At 42.6% G+C, this 23,875-nt stretch overlaps 3 protein-coding genes and 1 long non-coding RNA gene across 6 annotated transcripts; 3 read left to right on the forward strand and 1 right to left on the reverse strand.

Moving 5' to 3' along the window:
* Positions 1–4,795: 4,795 nt before the first annotated feature.
* LOC116375232 (fibroin heavy chain-like) lies at positions 4,796–8,179 on the forward strand. Its single transcript, XM_031831376.1, has 2 exons — positions 4,796–4,939; positions 6,165–8,179. Exon 2 carries the CDS (start codon positions 7,187–7,189, stop codon positions 8,177–8,179), a length of 993 nt encoding a protein of 330 aa, XP_031687236.1. The 5' UTR covers positions 4,796–4,939; positions 6,165–7,186.
* Positions 8,180–9,122: 943 nt separating this feature from the next.
* LOC109897055 (uncharacterized) lies at positions 9,123–13,532 on the forward strand. Its single transcript, XR_004211066.1, has 2 exons — positions 9,123–9,721; positions 13,288–13,532. It is a non-coding gene; the product is annotated as an uncharacterized LOC109897055 (long non-coding RNA).
* On the reverse strand, positions 12,801–17,597 carry LOC109897054 (perilipin-2). Of its 3 annotated transcripts, none has more exons than XM_020491576.2 (9): positions 17,482–17,587; positions 17,140–17,171; positions 16,583–16,778; positions 16,064–16,146; positions 15,446–15,731; positions 14,969–15,153; positions 14,653–14,760; positions 14,176–14,466; positions 12,801–13,411 (listed from the first exon to the last, which is right to left on the reverse strand). In XM_020491576.2, exons 2-9 carry the CDS (start codon positions 17,167–17,169, stop codon positions 13,289–13,291), a joined length of 1,302 nt encoding a protein of 433 aa, XP_020347165.1. In that variant the 5' UTR covers positions 17,170–17,171; positions 17,482–17,587; the 3' UTR covers positions 12,801–13,288. The 3 variants fall into 3 exon arrangements, with proteins under 3 accessions (XP_020347165.1, XP_020347164.1, XP_020347166.1); XM_020491575.2 differs by lacking the exon at positions 12,801–13,411 and adding an exon at positions 13,707–14,043 and having other exon boundaries at positions 14,074–14,466; XM_020491577.2 differs by lacking the exon at positions 12,801–13,411 and having other exon boundaries at positions 13,707–14,466; positions 17,482–17,597.
* Positions 17,598–20,683: 3,086 nt separating this feature from the next.
* Positions 20,684–23,715, forward strand: LOC109897057 (stabilizer of axonemal microtubules 1-like). The gene is made up of 4 exons (XM_020491579.2): positions 20,684–20,986; positions 21,465–21,647; positions 21,784–21,983; positions 22,077–23,715. The coding sequence occupies exons 1-4, from the start codon at positions 20,928–20,930 to the stop codon at positions 22,304–22,306; spliced, it is 672 nt and encodes a 223-aa protein (XP_020347168.1). The 5' UTR covers positions 20,684–20,927; the 3' UTR covers positions 22,307–23,715.
* Positions 23,716–23,875: the final 160 nt, after the last annotated feature.

Consider the following 23,875-nt stretch of genomic DNA (forward strand, 5'->3'; position numbering starts at 1 on the left):
AGGATTGGGAAGCAGACGTCCTCTCGGGTAGGGTAGACTCTTCCGTAGTGCCTTCCTCCTGTAAGAGTTGAATTACTGCCGTTCTGTTTTGGTATTTATCTGGATACTGAGCTCTGGGTGAACATAATGCCACTGAGGAACCTAAATGAAATGAGCTGTTTTGTTTTTAAAAGAATGAATCTGAACAACAAAGGGCACACTAACGAAACAGTACACGTACTGGGAAAAGCAATCATTTAATATAGAAAAATATCTAACCTGCTTCAGAAGTGTTCTTGGAACTTGATTTTCTCTTCATCTTCAAGGAAACAGATTTCAGGTACCACATGAATTATTTTCCCTAATGTGTTGCACCAGGTCAAGGCAGCCCATTATTTAGCCAATACATAGGCAGATAGGTTTTAATTACTAGCAAGGAACCCAAATGAACAGAGGACTAATCTTACCTTCCTCTCATTCTTCACCTGAACTCTTCTTTCTTCACAGTGTTCATCAAAATTAAAGTAAGAGTTTTTTTTATATGCATGAAGCTGTCGAAAGATATAGGCCTGCCTCTTTTTTGTCTGACATTGAATCAAGTTTGTAAAATGAAACAAGATCGCTTAACTGAGAAGGGGAAAGAAATGACCAAAGGACCAATCCTACCTTGACAGACTTGTCCTTCTCCTTTGGTTGAGTATCTGTTCCTTCACCTCCTTCATCCCTTTCTTCTGATGACTATGTTATAATTCATGTTATAAGCAACTTTTGTTGTTATAATCATCATAGACTACAGTATATATAGCGTTCATGAAAATTAAGCTTTACATTTTTTTTTTTATATTTTAATCTGTAGACATTTTATAAACGTTTTGTTGAAAAGACTATAACACAAAGCTGCCAAAATAGACCTAGAGCGTTTTCATCTAACATTGGATCAAGTTTGTAAAAGAAAACTTAAAAGTGCAGAATTGTGTCCACGTTATAGGCTATGCCCTCTAAACAGTCTGAACCGTGGACACAGGTGTTGACCTTTTTGACATCATAATGGTGTAGTTGTGACAATTCCTGGACAAGTCCATGCAACCATGTCCCATTTAAAATAGCCTACTGTAGTCATAATAAGACTTGTGTTGTAGGCATAGGCCCAATAACTGGTTCCACACAGTTAGGCCCATGTGACAATTTCCTTCATCACTTCCAACTTCAAGTCAACCTATTCATAAAAGTTAAACTTGGTCATTGATTGCTGTCCCTCACTCCCCATTTTGTATGTCTACACACAGGAGGTTGGTGGGACCTTAATTGGGGAGAACGGGCTCATGTTAAGGACTGGAGCGGAACATTTGGAATGGTATCAAATACATCAAACGCATGGTTTCCATTCCATTTGCTCCGTTCCGGCCATTATTATGAGCTATTCTCCCCACAGCAGCCTTCTATGAACCATGTTCATACCGTATTTTGAAGACCTAGCAGTGACTTTGTCACAGGAGTGGGCTTAAAACCTTGATGGTGCTAATTAGTAGGCCTAAACAACATAGCCACGATAGGAGATTCAGCCCCATTCCAGTGGACAGCAACTGAATTGGAATCCCGCAATCTGACGTTCAGCACCACAGTGCAGTACCCAACACTCAGTTAAAGCAAAAAAGTGGGGCTGCAGTTAAGACGAACGCGCGTGTGTGTGTGTGTTTACATGTACAACCCATAGCTCAAAATGTGTAAATTCTTATACTTGGGTTATATTTTTTGAATGTACAATAAATGATACTGTGGGTACTTAGCATAGGCTAGTCTACAAAAGGCACAGTTCAGTCATAGTCTAAGTAAACCAAATCTGTGTATATAGTTATTTTCAGGGGTAGAAATTAGGTTCTCTGAGCAAAGTACAATAAGTGTCAACTATGATTTGCATTAGCCAGAGAAATCAAAAAAGTTTGTGAAATTATGCTGTGTTCAAGACAACTGGGAACTTAGAAATCTCCGGGATCCGACTTCAGTGCATTCAAGGGCTTGTAACTAAGCATTTCACGGTAAGGTCTACCTACACCTATTGTGTTCGGCGCATGTGACAAATACAATTTGATTCGATTTGATTTGACAACTGGAGCTCTGGGGGAAAAAAACAAGGATCCGACTGGGCAAAAAATAAATTGTATGGTCATCCATGTTGGAATTCCAAGTCGGAAACTCTGGGATCATCCTCTGGCGTCGACTTGACAGTTCATGCAGCTTTTGTTTTCTGATAATAGACGCTAACCAAATTCCCATATCGATCAATGTGATACAATCCTTTTCCAAAGCGTCTGGTCTATATCTTAACATTAAGAAATGTGAACTCATGGCTGTCAAAGATTGTGTGACACCTTCATATTATGGTATTCCAGTAAAAGAAGAACTTACATATTTAGGCATAACCATTACAAAGGATCAGAAGTCTAGAGGCATACTAAATTTTAACCCTCTTATTAAAAAAAAAACAGAAGAAACTAAATCAATGGCTACAGAGGGACTTATCTTTAAAAGGTAGAGTCCTGATAACCAAGGCTGAAGGTATCTCTAGACTAACATATGGTGCTCTATCTTTATATCTTGACCGTAAAATAAGCAAGGAGATAGACCAGATGCTTTTCAACTTTCTTTGGAGAAACCGTACCCATTACATTAGGAAAACTGTTGTAATGAACACTTATGAGAATGGTGGACTGAATTTTCTGGATTTTACTACTTTAAATAATACTTTCAAGATCATTTGGATAAAACAATTCCTAAGAAGACCCACTTCTATCTGGAATTTTATTCCTCATCATGTCTTCTCTACTTTTGGTGGCCTTAACTTCATGTTGTTTTGCAATTATAATATTGACAAAGTTCCAGTGAAACTTTCTGCTTTTCATCGGCAGGTTTTCTTGTCATGGTCCTTAATTTATAAACACAATTTTTCTCCACACAGATATTATATATGGAATAATCGGGATATATTGTATAAAAATACCTCTCTGTTTTTAGAATATTGGTTCAGAAATAATATCCTATTGGTGAGCCAACTGGTAAATGCAGAGGGTTTTTTACTCAGTTATAAAGAATTCTTATCACTTTACAAGGTCCCTGTAACACCTAAAGATTTTGCAATTGTTTTAGATGCCATTCCCTCAGGTGTTGCTATGTTATTCAGGAACATGTCAAGACCTGACCCTCAGAGCCTACCTTCTATTGACCCTGTTGACTCATCAGTAGGAAAGATTTGTTTCTCTTTTGGTCCATTCAACAACAGAGCGATACGATCCTTGTTTCAGCAGGATGTTGTATCTATACCTTATGTCATGCCTTATTGGAATGGATTTATTGATAATATCTGTTGGAAAAAAGTTTGGATGTTGCCACAAACATACCTACTTGTTAACAAAATTAAGGAAATTTCCTTTAAAATTATTCATAAATATTATCCTGCCAACCACTATATGAAGAAGTTTAAGGAAAACATCAACTCAAATTGCTCCTTTTGTAATGACCACCCAGAAACAGTTGTGCATCTTTTTTGGCATTGTATGCATGTAAGAAAACTGTGGCAAGACATCAGTAGGTTTATAATTGAACACATTTATGAAGATTTTACACTATTGTGGAGAGATGTACTGTTTGGATTCTTTACATACAATAGAAATAAGCGGAATCATTTTTATGTAATTAATTTAATTATTCTTTTGGCCAAATTTCATATACACAAATGTAAATTTACAAACAGAAAACCACATTTTCGTACCCTACAAAAAGAAATTGAACTGTATTTTAAGACGGTTAAATGCTCTACTAACAAAAAAGCTGTTAGAATTGTAAGTATATGCATGTCCCTTAAGGTCCTTGTGATATTGTACCCCCTAGCTCGATTGTCTATTATTTGTAATCTATGTATGCTTGTGTTCCCTCATGTGCTTTATGTATTGATTTGTTGTTAATAAAAAATAAAAAAAATAAATAAATAAATAAAAATTAAATTAAATTTTAAAAAATTAAAAAAATTGATCGCGGACTGAGCATGCACTTCCCGGAAATGACACCACCAAAGTTCTGGTGCAGCGTAATGGGATAGTATCCTGTTCTCGCCTGTCATGAAATCAGAATCATGCTACCGTTCAGCACTACCTATCTGTGTTAAAGTGGCTGAAAACTAAAGTTATGATTCACTATTTTAATTATTATTGTTAATTCATTCTGACATGCATATGACATTTTATTGAACTGGTTAAAAACTTACACCTTTAAAAAACATGTAAGGTTGTGAAACTATTGACATTGTAATTGATGATTAAGAATTTCTGCTGATTGCTGTTTTTTATATTTTAAACACTGGTATGTGTTACTGTTCATTAACATTATTGGACTGGTAAAAAATTTTTTTTTTTAAGTTTTCTGATAATAGAGTTCTGAACACGTCCTGCGTCCACATTTACATTGAAATGTGCCTACCATGTCCACATTGTGTCCGTTCCCGCACTATATTAAAATGCCAATATGGGTTCTAAAAACGGTGGAGTAGGTAAAATATAACACAACAACTGATGGCAGTAGCTAACTACTGTAGCTAAGTTGCCAGCTAACCTCTGTAGCTAGCTAGCAAGCAACGCTAAAGGGAATGAGCTAGCATAACTCTAGCCAAATAAAAAATAGTTTTTCTAAATATTAGCTAGCTGGGGGCTGGAAAACACATTCCACACACGCTAGGAAAGTATTTCCTCCAACTTTATAATGAAACGTGCTGATGACGTCACCCACTGCATGCACTGTCCTTAGCCTGATTGCATCCAGACTGGGGAGAAACCCGCACACAATGCATCCCTGACCACCACCCGAAGTGGTCAGACAGATCTGAACACAATCAGACCACAACGCAACTTTTTTTTGCATCTAGACCTGTATTTTCAATGCAATCTTCTTATTCTGATAGCAGAAGTCCCACGTAAGTGTCAGATGTAGACAAGACAGGGCTCTGAAATCACTGAAGTCACTATTTGACCTCATTCTTTTCTGAGTTTCCAGTTGTCTTGAAAGCATCATATCTCTAGACCTAGGCTATATAATTGTGATTCTCATAACTATTGCAATTTATTTTGTTTAATAGTCATATAGTTTCTGATAATGAAATGTGTTGGAAGTCGCTTACCTTTTCTTCATCCATATTTGTGTTTAATTGCTCATTTGACTTTCCGTTGTCTGATGTAATCGATTATGATGGACAGTAGGAAAAACTCCTCCTGGACATATTAAAATGTCATGTATGTTGTACATGACGTTATAGATGTGTGTGTGTGTGTTGATGAGGCCCAATAATTGCTACCTAACATTTATAATAACGTTTTGTCTAAGCATCTATACGAATGGTGTGCTGGTATTTAAATACAAACAACAACATATGTTTAAATAATGCCAAACAAGATAATATCCACATGACCTTACTTCAACCGATAAGGAAAAGCAAAAAGCTAAAGAGAGGAAGTCACAAACTATTGAGACGTAACCCCGTTTCCAAAGGGTTATGCCTCTCCAGTGCTTTCCTTTAGGTTACGTGACACACCAGAGAGGGGTCACACCACATTCATTCAGTGAGCTAAAGGCAAACGGAAAGCTCTGCTCCATACCACGGGAAAAAATGTGCGTGGCAAAAAATAAGAATTAGGAAAAATTATCCGACATCCGAAGAATATAAAGCAGTTAGCTAAATGGTTGTGAGAAGCTAAGCCAAGTAGTTCAGAAAATATTCAAACCCTATCTTATGGCGAAATATTGTTTACTGGCCAGGACAGCTTGCAGTGATGTTTTGTTGACAATCAATGCATAACATTTAAGACGTTAAAACCACGTTTTGCCGCACCTGCTAGCTAGCTAATTGGAAAGTTCCCCAAGTGAGTGAGGAAATGGACCCTACATCAAGATTTTCAGGTTTGTTGAATTGTTGTTTTATTAATGATTTTCATTGTCTGTCACTTCGACAAGCCAGCCTAGTCCTGCCACTTCTTTGGTAAACTGCCGGGGAAGTAGAAATAGCTAGCTAGCTAAAGAGCGAATGTAAGGACTGACATTGTACTTTCAAACATATAACAACATTGTTTACAACTAATTGTATGACACACCAAAACAGTGGAGTGTACTGACAGGAGCTGCCTAACTTCCACCTCTGATAACAGGTGCTGATCTCCCTCTATCCTCCCTACATCTCCTGGTGCCACCACTACGTCTGAAGTCTGCTTTCATGTGGCAAGTGGCTCAGCAGCATGACGTGATGCAGTATGGGAAGCTGGAGGAGTTTGTGACTGGTAACTAGAGATGGTTCCGGAGCTGCTGACCTTAAGGCAGAGGGTCCAACTCATCCTGGGACTGAGAGCGAGGGTGAGATGGGTGGAAGTGTTTAGGGTTGAGAATGGTGTAGGGTCGGGGGTGAAATTCAGACTTTTGTTCGCCCCTGGATCTCAGAGACAAGGGATGGTGACGTCTAGATCATGTCACAAATCCCTGCTTCAAAGGACTAGAATGACCTTGAGTGGAATATTGAGTATGATTTGACTACTACTTACAGTATGCCTGGGTTTAAACTACATAATGACTCTATCTCTGTGTTGGAGGTGTTCCCTGTGCAGTACAGCTCTAGGTATGGTACAGCGCTGCAGATACTGGTGTGGCAGTTCTTTGACAGACTGGAGGAGATGCTGCCAGTGCTCAACTTTACACAGTACTGATGCCACTCACAGGAGGTTGGTGACACCATCATTGGGGAGGACTGGCTCTTGGTAATGGCTGGAGCAGAATAAGTGCAATGGTATCAAACGGGGTTTCCATGTGTCTGATGCTATTCAATTTATTCCGTTCCAGACATTATTATAAACCGTCCTCCCCTCAGCAACCTCCACCCTATTAGATTTTTTTTTTTTTAAATGGCCCCTCCACGAATGAATAAACATCCGTAAGTATCAACAGAGTAGGGGTCCTGTGGGATTGGGCTGTGTTTTTCTCCATTCTTCAGGCATGCTTATGTAACCAGTGTGAAATGGCTGGCTAGTTAGCGGTGCATGCTAGTGGCATTTCAATCGTTGACGTCACTCTCACTGAGACCTTGAAGTCGTTGTTTCCCTTGCTCTGTGGCTTTTGTGGAGCGATTGGTAATGATGCTTTGAGGGTGACTGTTGTCGACGTGTGCAGGGGGTCCCTGTTCATGCCCTGGTTGGTGCGAGGAGAGTCCCTGGTTCAGGCCCTGGTTGGAGCGAGGAGAGGTCCCAGGTTCAGGCCCTGGTTGGGGCGAGGAGAGGGCCCTGGTTGGAGCGGGCCCTGGTTGGGGCGAGGAGCGAGCCCTGGTTCAGGCCCTGGTTGGAGCGGGCCCTGGTTGGGGCGAGGAGCGGGCTGCGGTTCAGGCCCTGGATGGGGCGAGGAGATGTCCCTGGTTCAGGCCCTGTTTGGGGCGAGGAGCGAGCCCTGGTTGGGGCGAGGAGCGGGCCCTGGTTGGGGTGAGTGGAAGGCCCTGGTTGGGGCCCTGGTTGGGGCGAGGAGAGGTCCCTGGTTGGGGCGAGGAGAGGTCCCTGGTTGGGGCGAGGAGAGGTCCCTGGTTGGGACGAGGAGAGGTCCCTGGTTTGGACGAGGAGAGGTCCCTGGTTTGGACGAGGAGAGGTCCCTGGTTTGGGCGAGGAGAGGTCCCTGGTTTGGGCGAGGAGAGGTCCCTGGTTTGGGCGAGGAGAGGTCCCTGGTTTGGGCGAGGAGAGGTCCCTGGTTTGGGCGAGGAGAGGTCCCTGGTTTGGGCGAGGAGAGGTCCCTGGTTTGGGCGAGGAGAGGTCCCTGGTTTGGGCGAGGAGAGGTCCCTGGTTGGGGCGAGGAGAGGTCCCTAGTTCGGGCTCTGGTTGGGGCGAGTACAGGGCCCTGGTTCTGGCCCTGGTTTGGGCGAGGAGAGGTCCCTGGTTTGGGCGAGGAGAGGTCCCTGGTTCAGGCGCTGTTCGGGGCGAGGAGAGGTCCCTGGTTCGGGCCCTGGTCGGGGGGGGGGGGGGGGGGGTTCAGGGCCCTGGTTGGGGAGAGGAGCGGGCCCTGGTTGGGGCGAGGACAGGGCCGTGGTTCTGGCCCTGGTTGGGGCGATGGGAGGGCCCTGGTTGGGGGGAGGGCCCTGGTGCGGGCCCTTGTTGGGGCGAGGCGAGGGCCCTCGTTGGGGCCAGTGGAGAGATAGAAGCTGTTCTACTTATTATTCTCTCCCTCTCAGACAGCATCTATTCTCAACCTGACCCCTACTGACCTGGAGGAGTGTGAGCAGTCTGTCTCTGTCTCTGACCCAGAGCATCTGAAGACACTGCTGCAGCATCATAGACATCCTGGACATCCTTTGTTGTCTGAGTGCTGTACTCAGATTATTGCATGGTGTGCTTTTTTGGTAAAGCTTTTTTGAAATCTAACAGAGCAGTTGCATTAAGGAGAAATATATCTCAAGTTCCATGTATAACACTTGTATTTTCATCAACATTTATGATGAGTATTTCTGTAAATTGAGTTGTTTTGTATAAATTGTTTTGTATAAATTTGAACTTTATCAAACAAAACATACATTTATTGTGTAACATGAAGTCCAATGAGTGTCATCTGATGAAGATCATCAAAGGTTAGTGATTTAATTTGATTTCTGCTTTTTGTGACTCCCCTCTTTGGCTGGAAAAATTGCTGTTTTTTTCTGTGACTTGGCTCTGACCTAACATAATCGTTTGGTGTGCTTTCGCCGTAAAGCCTTTTTGAAATCGGACACTGTGGCTGGATTAATGAGACGTTTATCTTTAAAGTGGTGTAAAATACTTGTATGCTTGAGGAATTTTAATTATGAGATTTCTGTTGTTTTGAATTTGGCGCCCTGCACTTTCACTGGCTGTTGTTGAGGTGGGATGCTACTGTCCCGAATATCCCAGAGAGGTTAAATAAGGATTTTTAAGCCTTGAGACAATTGTGACATGGATTATGTATGTGTGCCATTCAGAGGGTGAACGGGCAAGACAAAAGATTTAAGTGTCTTTGAACGGGGTATGGTAGTAGATGCCAGGCACACCGGTTTGTGTCAAGAACTGCAATGCTGTTGGGTTTTTCCACGCTCAACAGTTCCCTGTGTGTATCAAGAATGGTCCACCACCCAAAGGACATCTGGCCAACTTGACACAACTGTGGGAAGCATTGGAGGTGTTCCTAATGTTTGGTATGCACAGTGTACTCTATACATGGTCTCCTGAGTTGAAGTTTTTTGAGTAGCAGGGTCTAGGTTTGACTACCGCCTATCTTACAATAACATTGTGAAGTAACTTATCCCATCTTTTTGCTTTTTTGTTGTTGTTATTGAATTTCTCACTCCACTCCGTAACTAAATTTAGTGGACAGTTTCTATAACTGCACAACAGATTTCTGCATATTTTAAAAATAAAATTAAAAACATTATCTATCGTCTCATCAGCTGCTGACGACAATCTGCAATGGAACGTTGAACTCAGCCATTTTACTCTCCTGTGTTTTTGTACCTGCAGGACAAGCTAAAGCCGAGCCCCCACAGTCCCAGGTCTTCTCCTGCTCACAGTGTCAATTCTCTGACAGGCAATGGACTACCCTCCAAGAGCATGTCAGGAAGAACCATCTGAATGAGGACAGCAGGATCCTGTGCTCTGGAGAAGCTGGAGCTGAGAACAACTCTGCCTGTCAGTGAGAAAGAGAACTCCTCAGCCAAGAAGACCATAGTGAACAGGTACATTTGTTCCCAGTGTGGGAAGGGTCACAAAAAATAATCTGACCCGAGACACATTTTTTTAAACCTTTTTATTTAACTAGGCAAGTCAGTTAAGAACAAATTCTTATTTTCAATGACTGCCTAGGAACAGTGGGTTAACTGCCTGTTCACGGGCAAAATGACAGATTTGTACCTTGTCAGCTCAGGGATTTGAACTGGCAAGCTTTCGGTTACTAGTCCAACGCTCTAACCACTAGGCTACCGTGCCGCCGATATGAAACAGTTCACTCTGAGGCAAAGCCGTTCCATTGTGACCAGTGTGAGAAGAGGTTCCAATCAAATGTGGCTCTGAAATAGCACCATCGAGTTCACACTGGAGAAAGGCCATACATTTGATCACATTGTGGCAGGGGCTTTAGGAACACAGAGGTCTTGAAATCACATGTACACACTCACACTGGGGAGCGACCTTTTGTCTGTTCCATCTGTGGGAAGGGATGAAACCAACAGCGAATACTAGTTCTTGTGTACCGTTTTTGGAAATATTGTTTCGTACCTCAAGTGCCTTGTTGGTGCACTCACAAACACACACGGATGAACGCCCCAAAAGCTGTGAGCATTGTGGGAAGAGGTTGTGATCTCACAATACATCGGCGGATCCACACGGGCGGGCGGACATTCTCCTGCGTAGTGTGTGACAAATGCTTCACCTCCCACAGCGATCTTAGCAGACACAAGCGAATTCATACATGAGAGAAACCTTACAAGTGTAGAATGTTCACTGAAAGTGGCAACCTGAAAGTACACCAGCGGGTTCATCAGGAAAAAGCCACATTTACAGGTTTCAGTGAGTAATATCAGTACGGTCTACCACCAGTCACCAAGTGTGGCTGTTTTTTTTTTACCTCCTTTTTCTCCCCAATTTCGTGGTATCCAATTATTAGTAGTTACTGTCTTGTCTCATCGCTGCAACTCCGAAACACAACCCAACCAAGCTGCACTGCTTCTTAACACAGCGCACATCCAACCCGGAAGCTAGCCAGGTTGGAGGAGGAAACAGCCGGGTGTGTCGGAGGAAACACTGTACACCTAGCGACCTGGTCAGTGTGCACTGCGCCCGGCCCGCCACAGGGGTCGCTAGTGCGCGATGAGACAAACCCTCCCGACCAAACTCGGACGACACTAGGCCAATTGTGCATCGCCCCATGGACCTCCCGGTCGCAGCCGGCTGCGACAGAGCTGGGCTCTAACCCAGAGTCTCAGTGCCTTAGACCACTGCGCCACCCGGGAGGCCCTCTAGAACTATAGTTTGACCACGGAACGTGACTTGACAAAACCACCATATCATATACTGTTGAAGTCGGAAGTTTACATACACTTGGGTTGTCATTAAAACTAGTTTTTCAACCACTCCACAAATTTCTTGTTAACAAACTATAGTTTTGGCAAATCAGTTAGGACATTGACTTTGTGCATGACGCAAGTAATGTTTCCAACAATTGTTTACAGACAGATTATTTCACTTATAATTCACTATCACAATTCCAGTGGGTCAGAAGTTTACATACACTAAGTTGACTGTGCCTTTAAACAGCTTGGAAAATTCCAGAATGTCATGGCTTTAGAAGCTTCTGATAGGCTACTTGACATCATTTGAGTCAATTTGAGGTCTACCTGTGGATGTATTTCAAGGCCTGCCTTCAAACTCAGTGCCTCTTTGCTTGACATCATGGGAAAATCTAAAGAAATCAGCCAAAACCTCAGAAAAAAAATGTAGACCTCCACAAGTCTGGTTCATCCTTGGGAGCAATTTCCAAACGCCTGAAGGTACCATGTTCATCTGTACAAACAATAGTACGCAAGTATAAACACCATGGGACCACACACCCATCATACCTCTCAGGAAGGAGATGCGTTCTGTCTCCTAGAGATGAACGTATTTTGGAACGATCCCAGAACAGCAGCAAAGGACCTTGTGAAGATTCTGGAGGAAACGGGTACAAAGTATCTATATCCACAGTAAAACAAGTCCTATATCGACATAATCTGAAAGGCCGCTCAGCAAGGAAGAAGCCACTGCTCCAAAACCACCATAAAAAAAAAGCCAGACTATGGTTTGCAACTGCACATAGGGACAAATATCATACTTTTTGGAGAAATGTCTTCTGGTCTGATGAAACAAAAATATAACTATTTGGCCATAATGACCATCATAATATTTGGAGGAAAATGGGGGAAGCTTGCAAGCTGAAGAACACCATCCCAACTGTGAAGCAACTGATGAAACAAAAATCGAACTGTTTGGCCATAATGACCATTGTTATGTTTGGAGGGAAAAGGTGGAAACTTGCAGAACTTGAAGAACACCATCCCAACTGTGAAGCATGGGGGTGGCAGCATCATGTTGTGGGGGTGCTTTGCTGCAGGAGGGACTGGTGCACATCACAAAATAGATGGCATCATGAGGGGGGAAAGTTAAGCCCTGACCTCAATCCTATAGAAAATCTGTGGGCAGAACTGAAAAAGCATGTGCAAGCAAGGAGGCCTACCAACCTGACTCAGTTACACCAGCTCTGTCAGGAGGAATGGGCCAAAATTCACCCAACTCATTATGGGAAGCTTGTGGAAGTCTACCTGAAATGTTTGACGCAAGTTAAACAATTTAAAGGCAATTCTACCACATACTAATTGAGTGTATGTAAAGGTCTGACGCACTGGGCATGTGATGAAAGAAATAAAAGCTTAAATAAATTGACATTTCACATCCTTAAGATAAAGTGGTGATCCTAACTGACCTAAGACAGGGAACTTTTACTAGGATTAAATGTCTGGAATTAAGACCTGATCGGAAGACATGTGAAGGATTCCCGGCAATGTTTTTGTAGAGATTTTGTGTAAATGTCTATTCCTCATATTTGTTAGACATTGTCTTGAAGGCTTTATGAGCAGCATGTCAAATAAAGTGGTCCCAGCTTTTCTTTAGTTTGTAAGTGATCATTGAAACACAACAGGTTACATTTACTCCTAAATGATCTGCAACTGAGTGTTGTATTCTTGTTAGTCTGTCTTCCATTATGTTCAGCTAAGGACACCATGGTTACTGTATAGCTGCAATGTTTATTTAAAGGCTCACACACCTGCCATGAAAATACGCTGGGAAAGTGGCCGCCTTCTGTGCCTTGTAGTTTTTAAACGGTTCAGTGCAAGAAGTACAAAAATAAAAAATGCTGTCGCTATAAGGCATCAGTAGATAATCCACATAAACGGTATCTTAAATGCGTTCATGAATTATGATATCTTGAATCCCATTCAAAACTGTATTGGACATGGAAGTAAAACGGAAGAGGCGGTCACTTTCACAGCGAATAAATATTTTTTTAAATCCAGAACAGACCTTTGTTCAAATCCATGCGTATTTAATACCTACATATTTAAATACATAGTGTATTTTCAAATACACTGGCCAAATCAACTACTATGATTGTCTACCAATGGTATTTCAAAAATATAAAAATCTATTTTCAAATATAACTAAGCATTACAGACAGATGACCTGTGGACATTTGATTTATCTGACAATGCAGATTATTGGTGAGCAAGGGGAGCTGATAGGGGTTCGTTGCTGTTGGACTCATCTGACATGCCATCGTCCTCAACTGAGGAGAGGTCAGGTTCCGAGGCCAAGTCTGAGAAGGTGAAGTCTGGTACCTGCCAATGGAAAATGCAACTAAGTCCAACAAATGAAACAGCCTAATGGTATGTTCTTAAGACTACAAATAAATACAGGGAGGGTTGCATCATTCTTGCAAAACCTAGTCCTGGAAAAACATACCACTACTGTTCAGTTAGTTGAATCACTCAACTCCATATCCAAGAGATCTCAATGCATTACACACACAATTCACTGAAGCGGAAGATGGGTGCGACAATGTATAAAAACACCAAATTCCATTTTCTCATGCTTTCAAACCGGTGTATTTTCAAGGCAGCAAGACAACACACAGATATATTAACCCATTTATTAGACTTGTATAAAGATGAAAGCATACATGGTTATGCGCTAACATGAGTCTATAACTACTATATGGCAAGTTATGATTAAAACAGGATATAAAATGATGTCAAAAACAACCGTATCAAAAGCACTGTGCTGCATAAGACAAGGCATGGGCAAATGTATCTAGATTATTGAGCACACATGGAGCAACGTTCAGTCAGAATGCCTAAATATTGTCAAACAGTATGTCAACATTTATTCATCAACATGCTGAATAAATGCAGGCTCATTAGTGTGACTCAGGGATGTTTGATGAAGGAATAATACTGTGGGATATGATAGAAAGTTGTTAAACAGGCAGCTAGTGCTTAGAGTCCATGGATTTCATCGCCACCTCTGCGGGGGCTGGTGTCTTCTGGGACGGGGAAGATGCAGCGGTGTGGGGTGGGGCCAGCCGGGGGTAAAAGGGACCTACCAGCCAGTTGAGGGGTGTGTTGTTCACCAGGTAGTCCATGACGTCATCCAGCGACTCCTTCATCTTGTTCAGCTGGGCCTTGCTGCTGGCTAGAACACCATCCGACAGGTCACCGAACGCCGACGCCTTGCTGAAGCTGGAGTAGATTTGCGAGGCAGAGTGGCTAAGGGACAGCGCCTCCTCCTGGATGTTCTGTGGAAGGCCCTGCAGACCAGAGACTAGCGCCAGGCACGTTGTCTGCAGCTGCTGAGTGAGGGAGCGCGCCATCGCCAGGGTCCTCGATTCTATGTTCTGGGGGAGAAATAAGGAAGTCCATTTAATTCATCTATGTTCCCATTAAAATAGCCTTTCCCCAATGATTAGCCAAATAAAATAACTGAGATATGCAATTTAGATGCAACCTGCCAGAGGGTAGATGTACAATATGACTTGGCTAAAATAGTATTTTATGAGACTGCTCTGGAACGTGATCATTACCTCTGCCTCATTGCCATCTCCTTCATTAGACTTCCACTCGACCAGGGAGCTCAATTTGCCTTTCACCTTCTGGTTAGCTCCGTCAATATTCTTTCTGGCGTAATCAATCTAAAAGGGTTGGGGAAAAAATAGATAAAAAATATATATATAATGTTCCATCCATACAAAAATTATGTTTGTATTCTGTCTCAGTGTAAAACGAGTCTCATGAGATCTATAGGATCTTCATTTTCAATCATTTGAAAGAAAGGTCATCTCCTCATCCTCTGAAAATGTCCACATTCTATGGACAATTAAAGTTCTCGATGTCACTCACCAGGTCCACAGTGTGGTTGAGCTGTGAGATGGACTCCTGGCTGCGCTGCTTGGTGTCTTTCATCTGGGCCAGGGCCTTGTGGTACGCCCTCTTACGCAGCTTGGTAGACAGAGAGCCCAGACGAACATAGTAGTTAGGTGCATCCTTGGCCACGTCGAAGCCTTTCACCGTTTTAGCCTCCATTTCTGTCCAGATGAAAAGAGGAGCATGAAATAAAGCATTGCATTACTTTGAAAGTTTTATGTAAAAAACTTCAAGCGTCTTATAAAATCATTATTGTAATCATCATAAATGCTGACCTTGTATGTGTTTAGAAGTTATGCATTGTGAATATTTTCACACATTCTAGGAAATGGATTTATGAGTAGTTCACTTTCTAATAGAGTCCATTGACAACATTTTATGTTTTGGATTGTAGGAAAACATTGTGTACAGGATTATGCCCACTGAGCCACAAGTTAGAAGTCTGACACTCACCCAGCTCGTCCAGAGTGCGAGGCAGGTACTGGTCCACCAAGCGCTCAGAGGTGGTGAGGGCCGTGTCCATTCCACTACTGACCATCTGGGCCATGCGGCTCTCCATCACCGTGTTTACGCTACCACTGACCGCAGCCCGGGTCATCTGCACGCTGTCCTGCACAGCGCCCCTGGTCCGGTCCACCGCGCTAGTCAAGGTGTGGGACACACTGTCCTTGGCCCCCGTGACGGTGACAGACATCACGTCTTTGGCACCGGTCACTGCATCCTTGGTGTTGGCAACAATCTAAACAGGAAGATTTGGATTGAGAAAAAAAAAGGGTAATTTTTTCAGTTTATCCTTCATTTAAAAAGTGAGATCACATCGAGGTTGACATCTGATTTTCAAGTGAGCCCCGTGCTTTAAATGACCTCTAACTGACTAGACACTTTTTTACGACACAGGGAGAGCCAGATCCAAATGGGTGACCCGTCACTGGTTGTCACCCAGGGTACGAGTCATTACTCCTCCCTCTACGGTAGGCCTCCCTGACTGGCATGCGCTTGATTCGTTGTGAAGTGTGTTGTCGCGTTGCCAGTCAGTGCTAAGTAAAGACTGGGCAGTGAGTCATCACATACCTGATCAGAAGGCTGGTGAAGGATTGGCAAGGTCTTCTCAATCTTATCCAAACCTTTACAGGCCAGGTCATTGGCCATGGCAACTGGGGTCAGAAAAAGGCAGAAAATAATGAGCTAAATGTATCACATTCAAGGTTGGGAAGGGAGAGTAATAATTTGTATCACAACACATAAATACATACAAAAGAAAAAGTCTTACTGCTTCAAGGCAAGGCCTTACACATTACTGGGTAAAAGGTCATGTTGAGCAACAGCTCAGAGATGACTGGCCAGACTTCATGCTCCTTACAAATGAGGAAGTCGGACTCAATCTTCTCATCGTCACAAAAGGCTTGGCAGTTGACCTTTGTGTTAGTAATAAGCATGTGCTTATTCTGGCATCTCACAATAGAGTATTTTATTCAGTTTTTTTAGGTTTCTGGATTTTACCAATGAATCAAACAGATGAAACTCTATGTAGGTCTACATTAGTGAAAGTATACCAGGTTGCTATAGATTTGGAGACGGCTAGATTCTTACTTTGTGGCTCCAGCTTGCCGATGATGGGCGCTGCACCACTGAGGGCCACAGTGGTGATGGTTCGCACCCCCAGCTCGGCCACCTCGCACATGGACTTGAGGTAGGGGTGGTTATCCTTGGTGGTGCAGTAGGCACTGGACACCATGTCATAGGTGGAGCTCACCAAGGGGAGGCTGGCCACCCTCTCAACCACATTCTGGTGACAGTTGAAAGTGGATGTTAGAACACTCCGTCAACAAAATATCTCAAGTACAAAAAAATACTAGGTTACAGGTTGCTAAGGAGGTTAGGATGAGCAACCCAAATCCTATCCACTGGAGGCAATTAGCAAAATAATGATTGTGAATCCATGTCTGGGATACTGGTCCTGCCTACAGTAGTATAGTGTAAAACGGTGTAACTTGCTAGGATTTTTCACAATACTGGACAAGAAAACACAGAATCAATAAAAAAAAGTAATTATCAATGCCACTTGAACATGTTAGTTATTTGAATTTGTGTATGTTATATTCTGCTCTCATGTTTTATTTTTAGATACTTTAGTCCCAAAGTCAAACCTGATTATTGACGACTTCAACTGACTCCATGTCTGCAAACATAAGCAAGAGGAGAAAAGTAAATGTTATACAAAATTAAAAAGATAAAAAGAGAACTAGTTGATTATGATTATTTTCTGCTGACGAGACGAATTAAACTATCTACCTCTGTATGTTCTGACATACCCCACGACAGCATACACATTAGTGCAAGTGATATTGATTGATACAGTATAGCAAAGGTTACAGCAGCGCAGTCAAAATCGGAAGATGAACTCTCACGTTCGGACAGTTTTCCACAAAACACAACCACCGTCACTCATAAGCAGCCTATATAATAAAAACTATGAAAAATGTACCTACCAAATCCGTTGTGTAACTTTGGTAAATGATGTTCCCAGCAGTATAGTAACTCACTCTATATCAGGTTTGATTTGACAGTGAACAGACATCGTCCGTATTTATAATATCTGCTTCTCGCGAGATATTGGTCATAACTTGACGTGGTCGCCACTAAAAAATCTAGGGCAAAGGTAACGGGCACGAACTGCCCTGCATCACTTGAGAATAAATGATGTCAGACATACATTGTATGTGCTTTATACTTGATAGTCAACATCTAGTGTATATCCCATAGTGATATGGTCTATTTTCTTCAGTGCATACAATGTCATAACTTTCTGCTGTTTGGATTCTATTCTATGCTGGTTATGTTCAGAGAATATCTTTGAATCATAGTCCCTAAAAGTAGGTGCTGGCCATTTTGGATTATATCCCGAGCAAAAAGTCCTAGGATTCCATAGACTGACCAGCTATTGAACCTGGATTTTACAGTACTTGAGTCTTTACAGTCATGGGTGTCAGAATAATGGATACTTTTATCGAAACGTTTAGGTTGTATGGTACAGTCATTGGGCCCTGGACAGTGTGCCTATAATTACAATGCCTGTAATTAAGTGTAATTCATCTTTAGGCTGAGTCATCATGCCATGTGATTTTGAAATACTCAATACTTTGGTGTTACTCAATTAATTATTCCCCAGTTGGCTATTATTTTTGGCCATGCTCAAACGTCTGGTTTAAATAGATATTGAACTAAGATAGAAAATATCACTACATAACTGAACTAAACCCCATTTCCTTTGCCTTTTATAGTTATAAGCAGGAAGGTAGTGGTAAAATAGGATAAATTCTGAACACCATGGGTAAATAGGTGGGCATAAATCAATCAGCAACAAAAAATTGTAACCTTTATTTAACTAGGTAAGTCAGTTAAGAACAAATTGTTATTTACAATGACGGCCTACACCGGCCAAACACGGACGACGCTGGGCCAATTGTGCGCCACCCTATGGGACTCCCAATCACAGCCGGTTGTGATACAGTCTGGATTCGAACCAGGGTGTCTGTAGTGATGCCTCTAGCACTGAGAGGCAGTGCCTTAGACCGCTGCACCCTTCGGGAGCCCAAATGATCTATAGTAATAGGTGGTTAACCCTATTCACCAAATAAAAAAAGTTTACACTCCACTACGTCACTGGTTATAAAATGTAGGCTAGAACCTTCCAATGACTAAGTGACGTTTGTGATTACTACGCTGTACTGGTGTGAACTATGATACGATCACATAGTGTATTATAATCCAGAATGGATCATCATATCATTTTAATTGCCCAGCATGATGTGATGACAAGCAAAGTACAACCTATGGATCAAGAACAAACAATGAATGTCATCACTTTTTTTCATTCACTTTGTGATGTCACCATTGTACTAGTAGTTACTGATGTCTTGAATCTTGTACTATAGGTGCTCTAGACCTATAAGCGATATTTGCATTTGGAAATATTAGGAAAGTCTAACACAGCTTTAACTAATCAACAAGTTGAAGTTGTCTAGCAGCAATGCATAATCAAAGTGTAACTTTGTGTTTTTGTCACATTGGGTTTTGTTATTAGGCCTAGGCTATGTCTAGCATGTGACATGAGAAACTGACAAGATGATGTATTTGTACAGGATGTGGTAGGTTTTGTAATCCCAACTTTATATAAATGTTTACTCAATGTTGATTGATAGTGAAATCAGCTCCAATGGCCTGTTAAGTGTTATCAAAGTTCAATGTCCTATTTTGACTTCCTTGACTGCATCTGTCATGCCACAGCTTTACAGTTTAAAGTTAACTCTCTCGCTCTCTCTCAATGTGATTCAATCATGTAATATGAAACCAAGCGGGTAGTACGATTGTGATTGTGTTGATAATGAAAGAAACAGGATATGGCTGCCTCTGTGTGGACTTTTTGAGACATTGCAGGCTAAGATTGGAAATGCTTTTGGATTAGGGTCCACTCACTACATACTGTATTATGGGCCTTATGCCCAGCGATGCATTAATGGCATAATGGAATTGATTTAATATAGGTTGAGGTCACTATGACAAATCCACAGAAATATAATGAGAACAGCCCAGATATCAATGTCATAAAGTCTGTCACATCCAAAGAATTTGTTCCAATTCTATGATCACACTTGTGGAACAAGCCTAATTATGACACAAAAACAATAGCCCATTCTCAAATATTAAATTGCAAGCTTGGAATCATTATTCTCTCAAAACACTGTTATAAAAAAATGCCGAAACCATGGCAATCCAATGCATGTGCCAGATATGCACCAATATCCCTACCGACCGGTGCACTCACCCAGCGCTTTCAGCTGCAGTCTACTGCTTTTTTTGGCTAGGAAAGGGTAACAGATGGACAGCACTGCAACTACGACACGGCCTAGGTCATGGAGATCGCACACTGACTCAAAATCTGCTGCAACATGTCTCATGGCCTATTATAACTGGTAACCTACACTGACTGTACAAAACGTTAGGGGAACACCTTCCTAATGTTGAGATGCACCCCCTTTTTCCCTCAGAACAGCCTCAATTCATCGGAGCGTGGATTCTACAAGGTGTCGGGTGCTGGCCCATGTTGACTCCAATGCTTCCCACATTTAAGTCAAATTGTCCTTTGGGCGGTGGACCATTGTACTTTGGGCGGTGGACCATTCTTGAGACACACAGGAAACTGTTGAGTGTGAAAAACCCAACAGAGTTGCAGTTTTTGACACAAACCAGTGCGCCTGGCACCTACCATACCCCGTTCAAAGGCACTTAAATATTTTGTCTTGCCCATTCAACCTCTGAATGACACACATACACAATCCATGTCTCAAGGTTTAAATATCCTTTAATATGTCTCCGCCCCTTAATCTACACTGATTGAAGTGACATCAATAAGGGATCATAGCCTTCACTTTGATTTACCTGGTTAGGCTATGTCATGGAAAGTGCAGGGGTTCCTAATGTTTTGTACCGTCAGTGTATGTCAATCATTAATCTCCACTCCAATTTCGTAATTGGAGTGGACATGGAATGACCTATATATCTGCTGTTCATTCATTTAAATGTAACTATTTTTGTTTACTAAAAGTAGCTGTACTTTATGTAATCCATTTCCACCACAAAACCCCTAAAAATGATCCTCTAGTACAGAGCAAAAGGACAGCCGCGTCCAGAACTTCTCACCCTCATCAAATATGGACAGCACTGCGTCTTCGCTCAGTGCTTCAAACGCGCCAGTTAGAGAGGGAGTAATCCACTTGCATTTATTTTTTAGAAGCGCTCTGTCACTACGCACTTCATTTGTAGCCTACTACAACACAATACATGTTCTTCTGGTCAATCATTTCAAAACTGTTTGGTACGATGGATTGGGTCACAACGCCCGAGCGTAAAGCGTAAAGATGCGCAGGGATATTCCATGAGGGCGATGTTTCAAGGTATATCCAGAATTTGGAGATGCCCACCTTTGCCAAGGAGGTAAGATTAATGTTTAAACTTTGCGGTCGTTAATACATCGGAGTTCCTATCTGATCGTGCATGGGTGCGAGTTATATTCTGGTGATAGCGAGAGTAAACTATATGACTGATAAATCGTTGATGAGAGGAAGAAAAAACTGGGTATGGGTTGCAATGCATGTTTACTTGAAGGTAGGGTAGGCTTAGGGCTATGCCTTCCAAAAGAATGCAAACATACTGACGGAACTGATTAAACGACATTATCAAGTTTAAGGGTTGTAGACTTGATTTCCATGCTGTGTGGGAGCAAATAATTATTTGAATGTAGCTGAGAGACACAAAATAACTGGAGATCAATATAATTTCAATATTTTTCTGATAAGAAAAACTACATTCCATTACTGTTTTGAACACCAACTTGGCCTAAAGCATATTCTCAACAACACACTCTCTTGGCCATTCTAACCAATCCCAACACTTAATCCCTTTTTCTTGGTAGGAAGCACCACTGTTTACAAGGATCCCATCCAGAGGAGCCGTGTGTCCTGATCCCAGGCTGCATGGTCTCGGAATACCAGGAAAAGTACCCTGCCTACTGCAACACTGTTGTCCGTGCAGCCAAGAAGCTGAAGAATGAGTACCAGCCAATGGAAGGAAAGATATCCAACATGACCACTTTCAGGTAAGAGACAAACACATAATTCATCAAAGACGATATGATATTCTGATTCTGACAACATTCCCTCTTTAATAGTTTGCGTAGTTCATTCAGTCTGCACGTTGCAAGTCATGAGTGTAACGTCTTTAATGTCTTTCAGGTCAGACTACGTGGCCAATGAAGTGACCCAGAGGCCACCAAAGGTCACCAAGTTGTATGTGCCACCTGATGGGAGAATGAGACACAGCAGCACTTACGTCAGGGACTACCCAACTCACCCTGTTCAGAAGCACATCGTGACCAAGCCAGATGGGTACCATCCGCCCACAGTAAAGATGGTTGCCCAGTCTTTATACAAAGGTACAGTATGTGCGTCTTCGGGAATGTCATCAGATACCAATAACCTATAGATTTCAAATGAAACTAAGTCCTCTCTTTCATTATTATTTTCAGAGGATTTTCGAGAATGGCAAATCCAGAAAGTCCAACCCTACAGGACGCGTGACAACCTGAAGTTGAACAACAGCAAATTTGAGGTGACCACCACCTATCAAGACGAATTCTGCTACAAGGGCCCAGCCGAGGCCAGGGAGAGATTCAAACCAGCCCCCGATGCCCCAGAGACCCTGCCCTTCGATGGCGCCACCAACTACCAGACGCAGTATATGTCCCATCCTGTCTAGCCCAGGCAGCCCAAGGAGAAGGCCGTCTACAGGCCCACCAGCGCCCCCCTCAATGGGGTCTCCACCTACAGGCAGGACTCTCTGGGCCTGCCGGCCAAGCCCGTCAAGCCCTTCAGGGCCAAGGTGGCTTGGGAGAACAGCCCGGCAATCTTTCAGGGGACCACCGAGTTCCATGATCAGTACAAGTCCTGGCCCCTGCAGCCCAAGCACCGGCACCATGCTCAGGGCACTATGGTTGGTCTGCCCACAGCTCATGCTGACCATGTCGGTCAGCTCATGCTGACCCCCGGTCGAGGCCTGGACAAAGGAGGCCAGGGCACCCCTCCAGACCAGGTCCACCATGAAGGAGCACTACCATGCCTGGGACATGTTGCGTCCCCGCCCCACTTTACACAAAGATGAGCTAGAGAAACCCATGGGGGCTTTCGCCAAGACCACCACCTTCCACTCAGCATACACACCCAAGACAGCCCAGCGCACCACTAGCTTCAAGCCCACTCAGACGCTGCTGAGTCCCCAGGCCATGAATGAAGACTGTCTGTCGCCCCACCTACACGCCCAAGGAGATCCCATCTTGCCCAGCCTGGGATGGCTGTACTCCTGGCTTTGAGTACAGCTCCATGGGGGCTGGAGGACACAGGCTGTACCGGACCATCTCGATACAGGAAACAGGGCCGAGTCAGCTGGCCGCAGCCACGAGCGATAAGTCTCCTTACTCCCACAAGCAGGAAGAGCTACATGGTCCCCAGCCAAGCCAAGAGGGTGCCAGAGTCCTGACTACTAACCTGTACACACACAGCTAGCTAGAGGACTTTCTTATTTTTCTATTCAAATAGAGCACCTTTGGTATTTTTATAGTCACATTTTAAAAAATTTGATAATGCTAGTTGTGCATTTTATTTATTTTATACAAAGACATCAGAAATTCTTACTTGAACATTACATCGTTAAGCTTTTTGCTATTTTATGTTACATAAGTTAACAATGTGGACACGAACGTTAAAGATCAGACACCATATAGCATAGTAACGCACCAGATGCAGCAGAATGTGTGTACCAGCAATATAATCACTGAAGTTTTTATTAATGAGCTGAATAAAAAGCCAGTCCATTAAAGGCCCAATGCAGCTGTTTTTATCTCAATATCAAATCATTTCTGGGTAACACTCCATCCTGGTTACTGTGTTATCTGGGTGAGGGTGGTAAGTACCTTAGTGTGATTGTTTTCAATTAAAATGGTCAAAAAGAAACAAAAATAGCTTCTTAGCAAAGAGCAATTTCTCAAGCAAGAAACCGTCTGGGAGTGGTCTGTGTGGGGACGGGAAAACTGAAAACAAGCTGTTATTGGCAGAGAGGTTTGGAACTCTTTGTTGGTCTATTAACTCATTTATCTCCTGGTGATGTCTCCAGGCAGGCTGAAACTCCATCCCACCAAAACTGACAGAAATTTAAAACAGCACTTTAACTAAAAGGGCATTTTCACAGTGTGGAAACGCATAAAACACAGGAAATTCACTTTTTTTTTTTTTACTTCACTGGGCCTTTAACCACCAAAATGTATGTTTATTA

Source organism: Oncorhynchus kisutch, linkage group LG9, assembly GCF_002021735.2.
Source record: "Oncorhynchus kisutch isolate 150728-3 linkage group LG9, Okis_V2, whole genome shotgun sequence".
In the NCBI taxonomy this organism is placed as follows: Eukaryota; Metazoa; Chordata; class Actinopteri; order Salmoniformes; family Salmonidae; genus Oncorhynchus; species Oncorhynchus kisutch.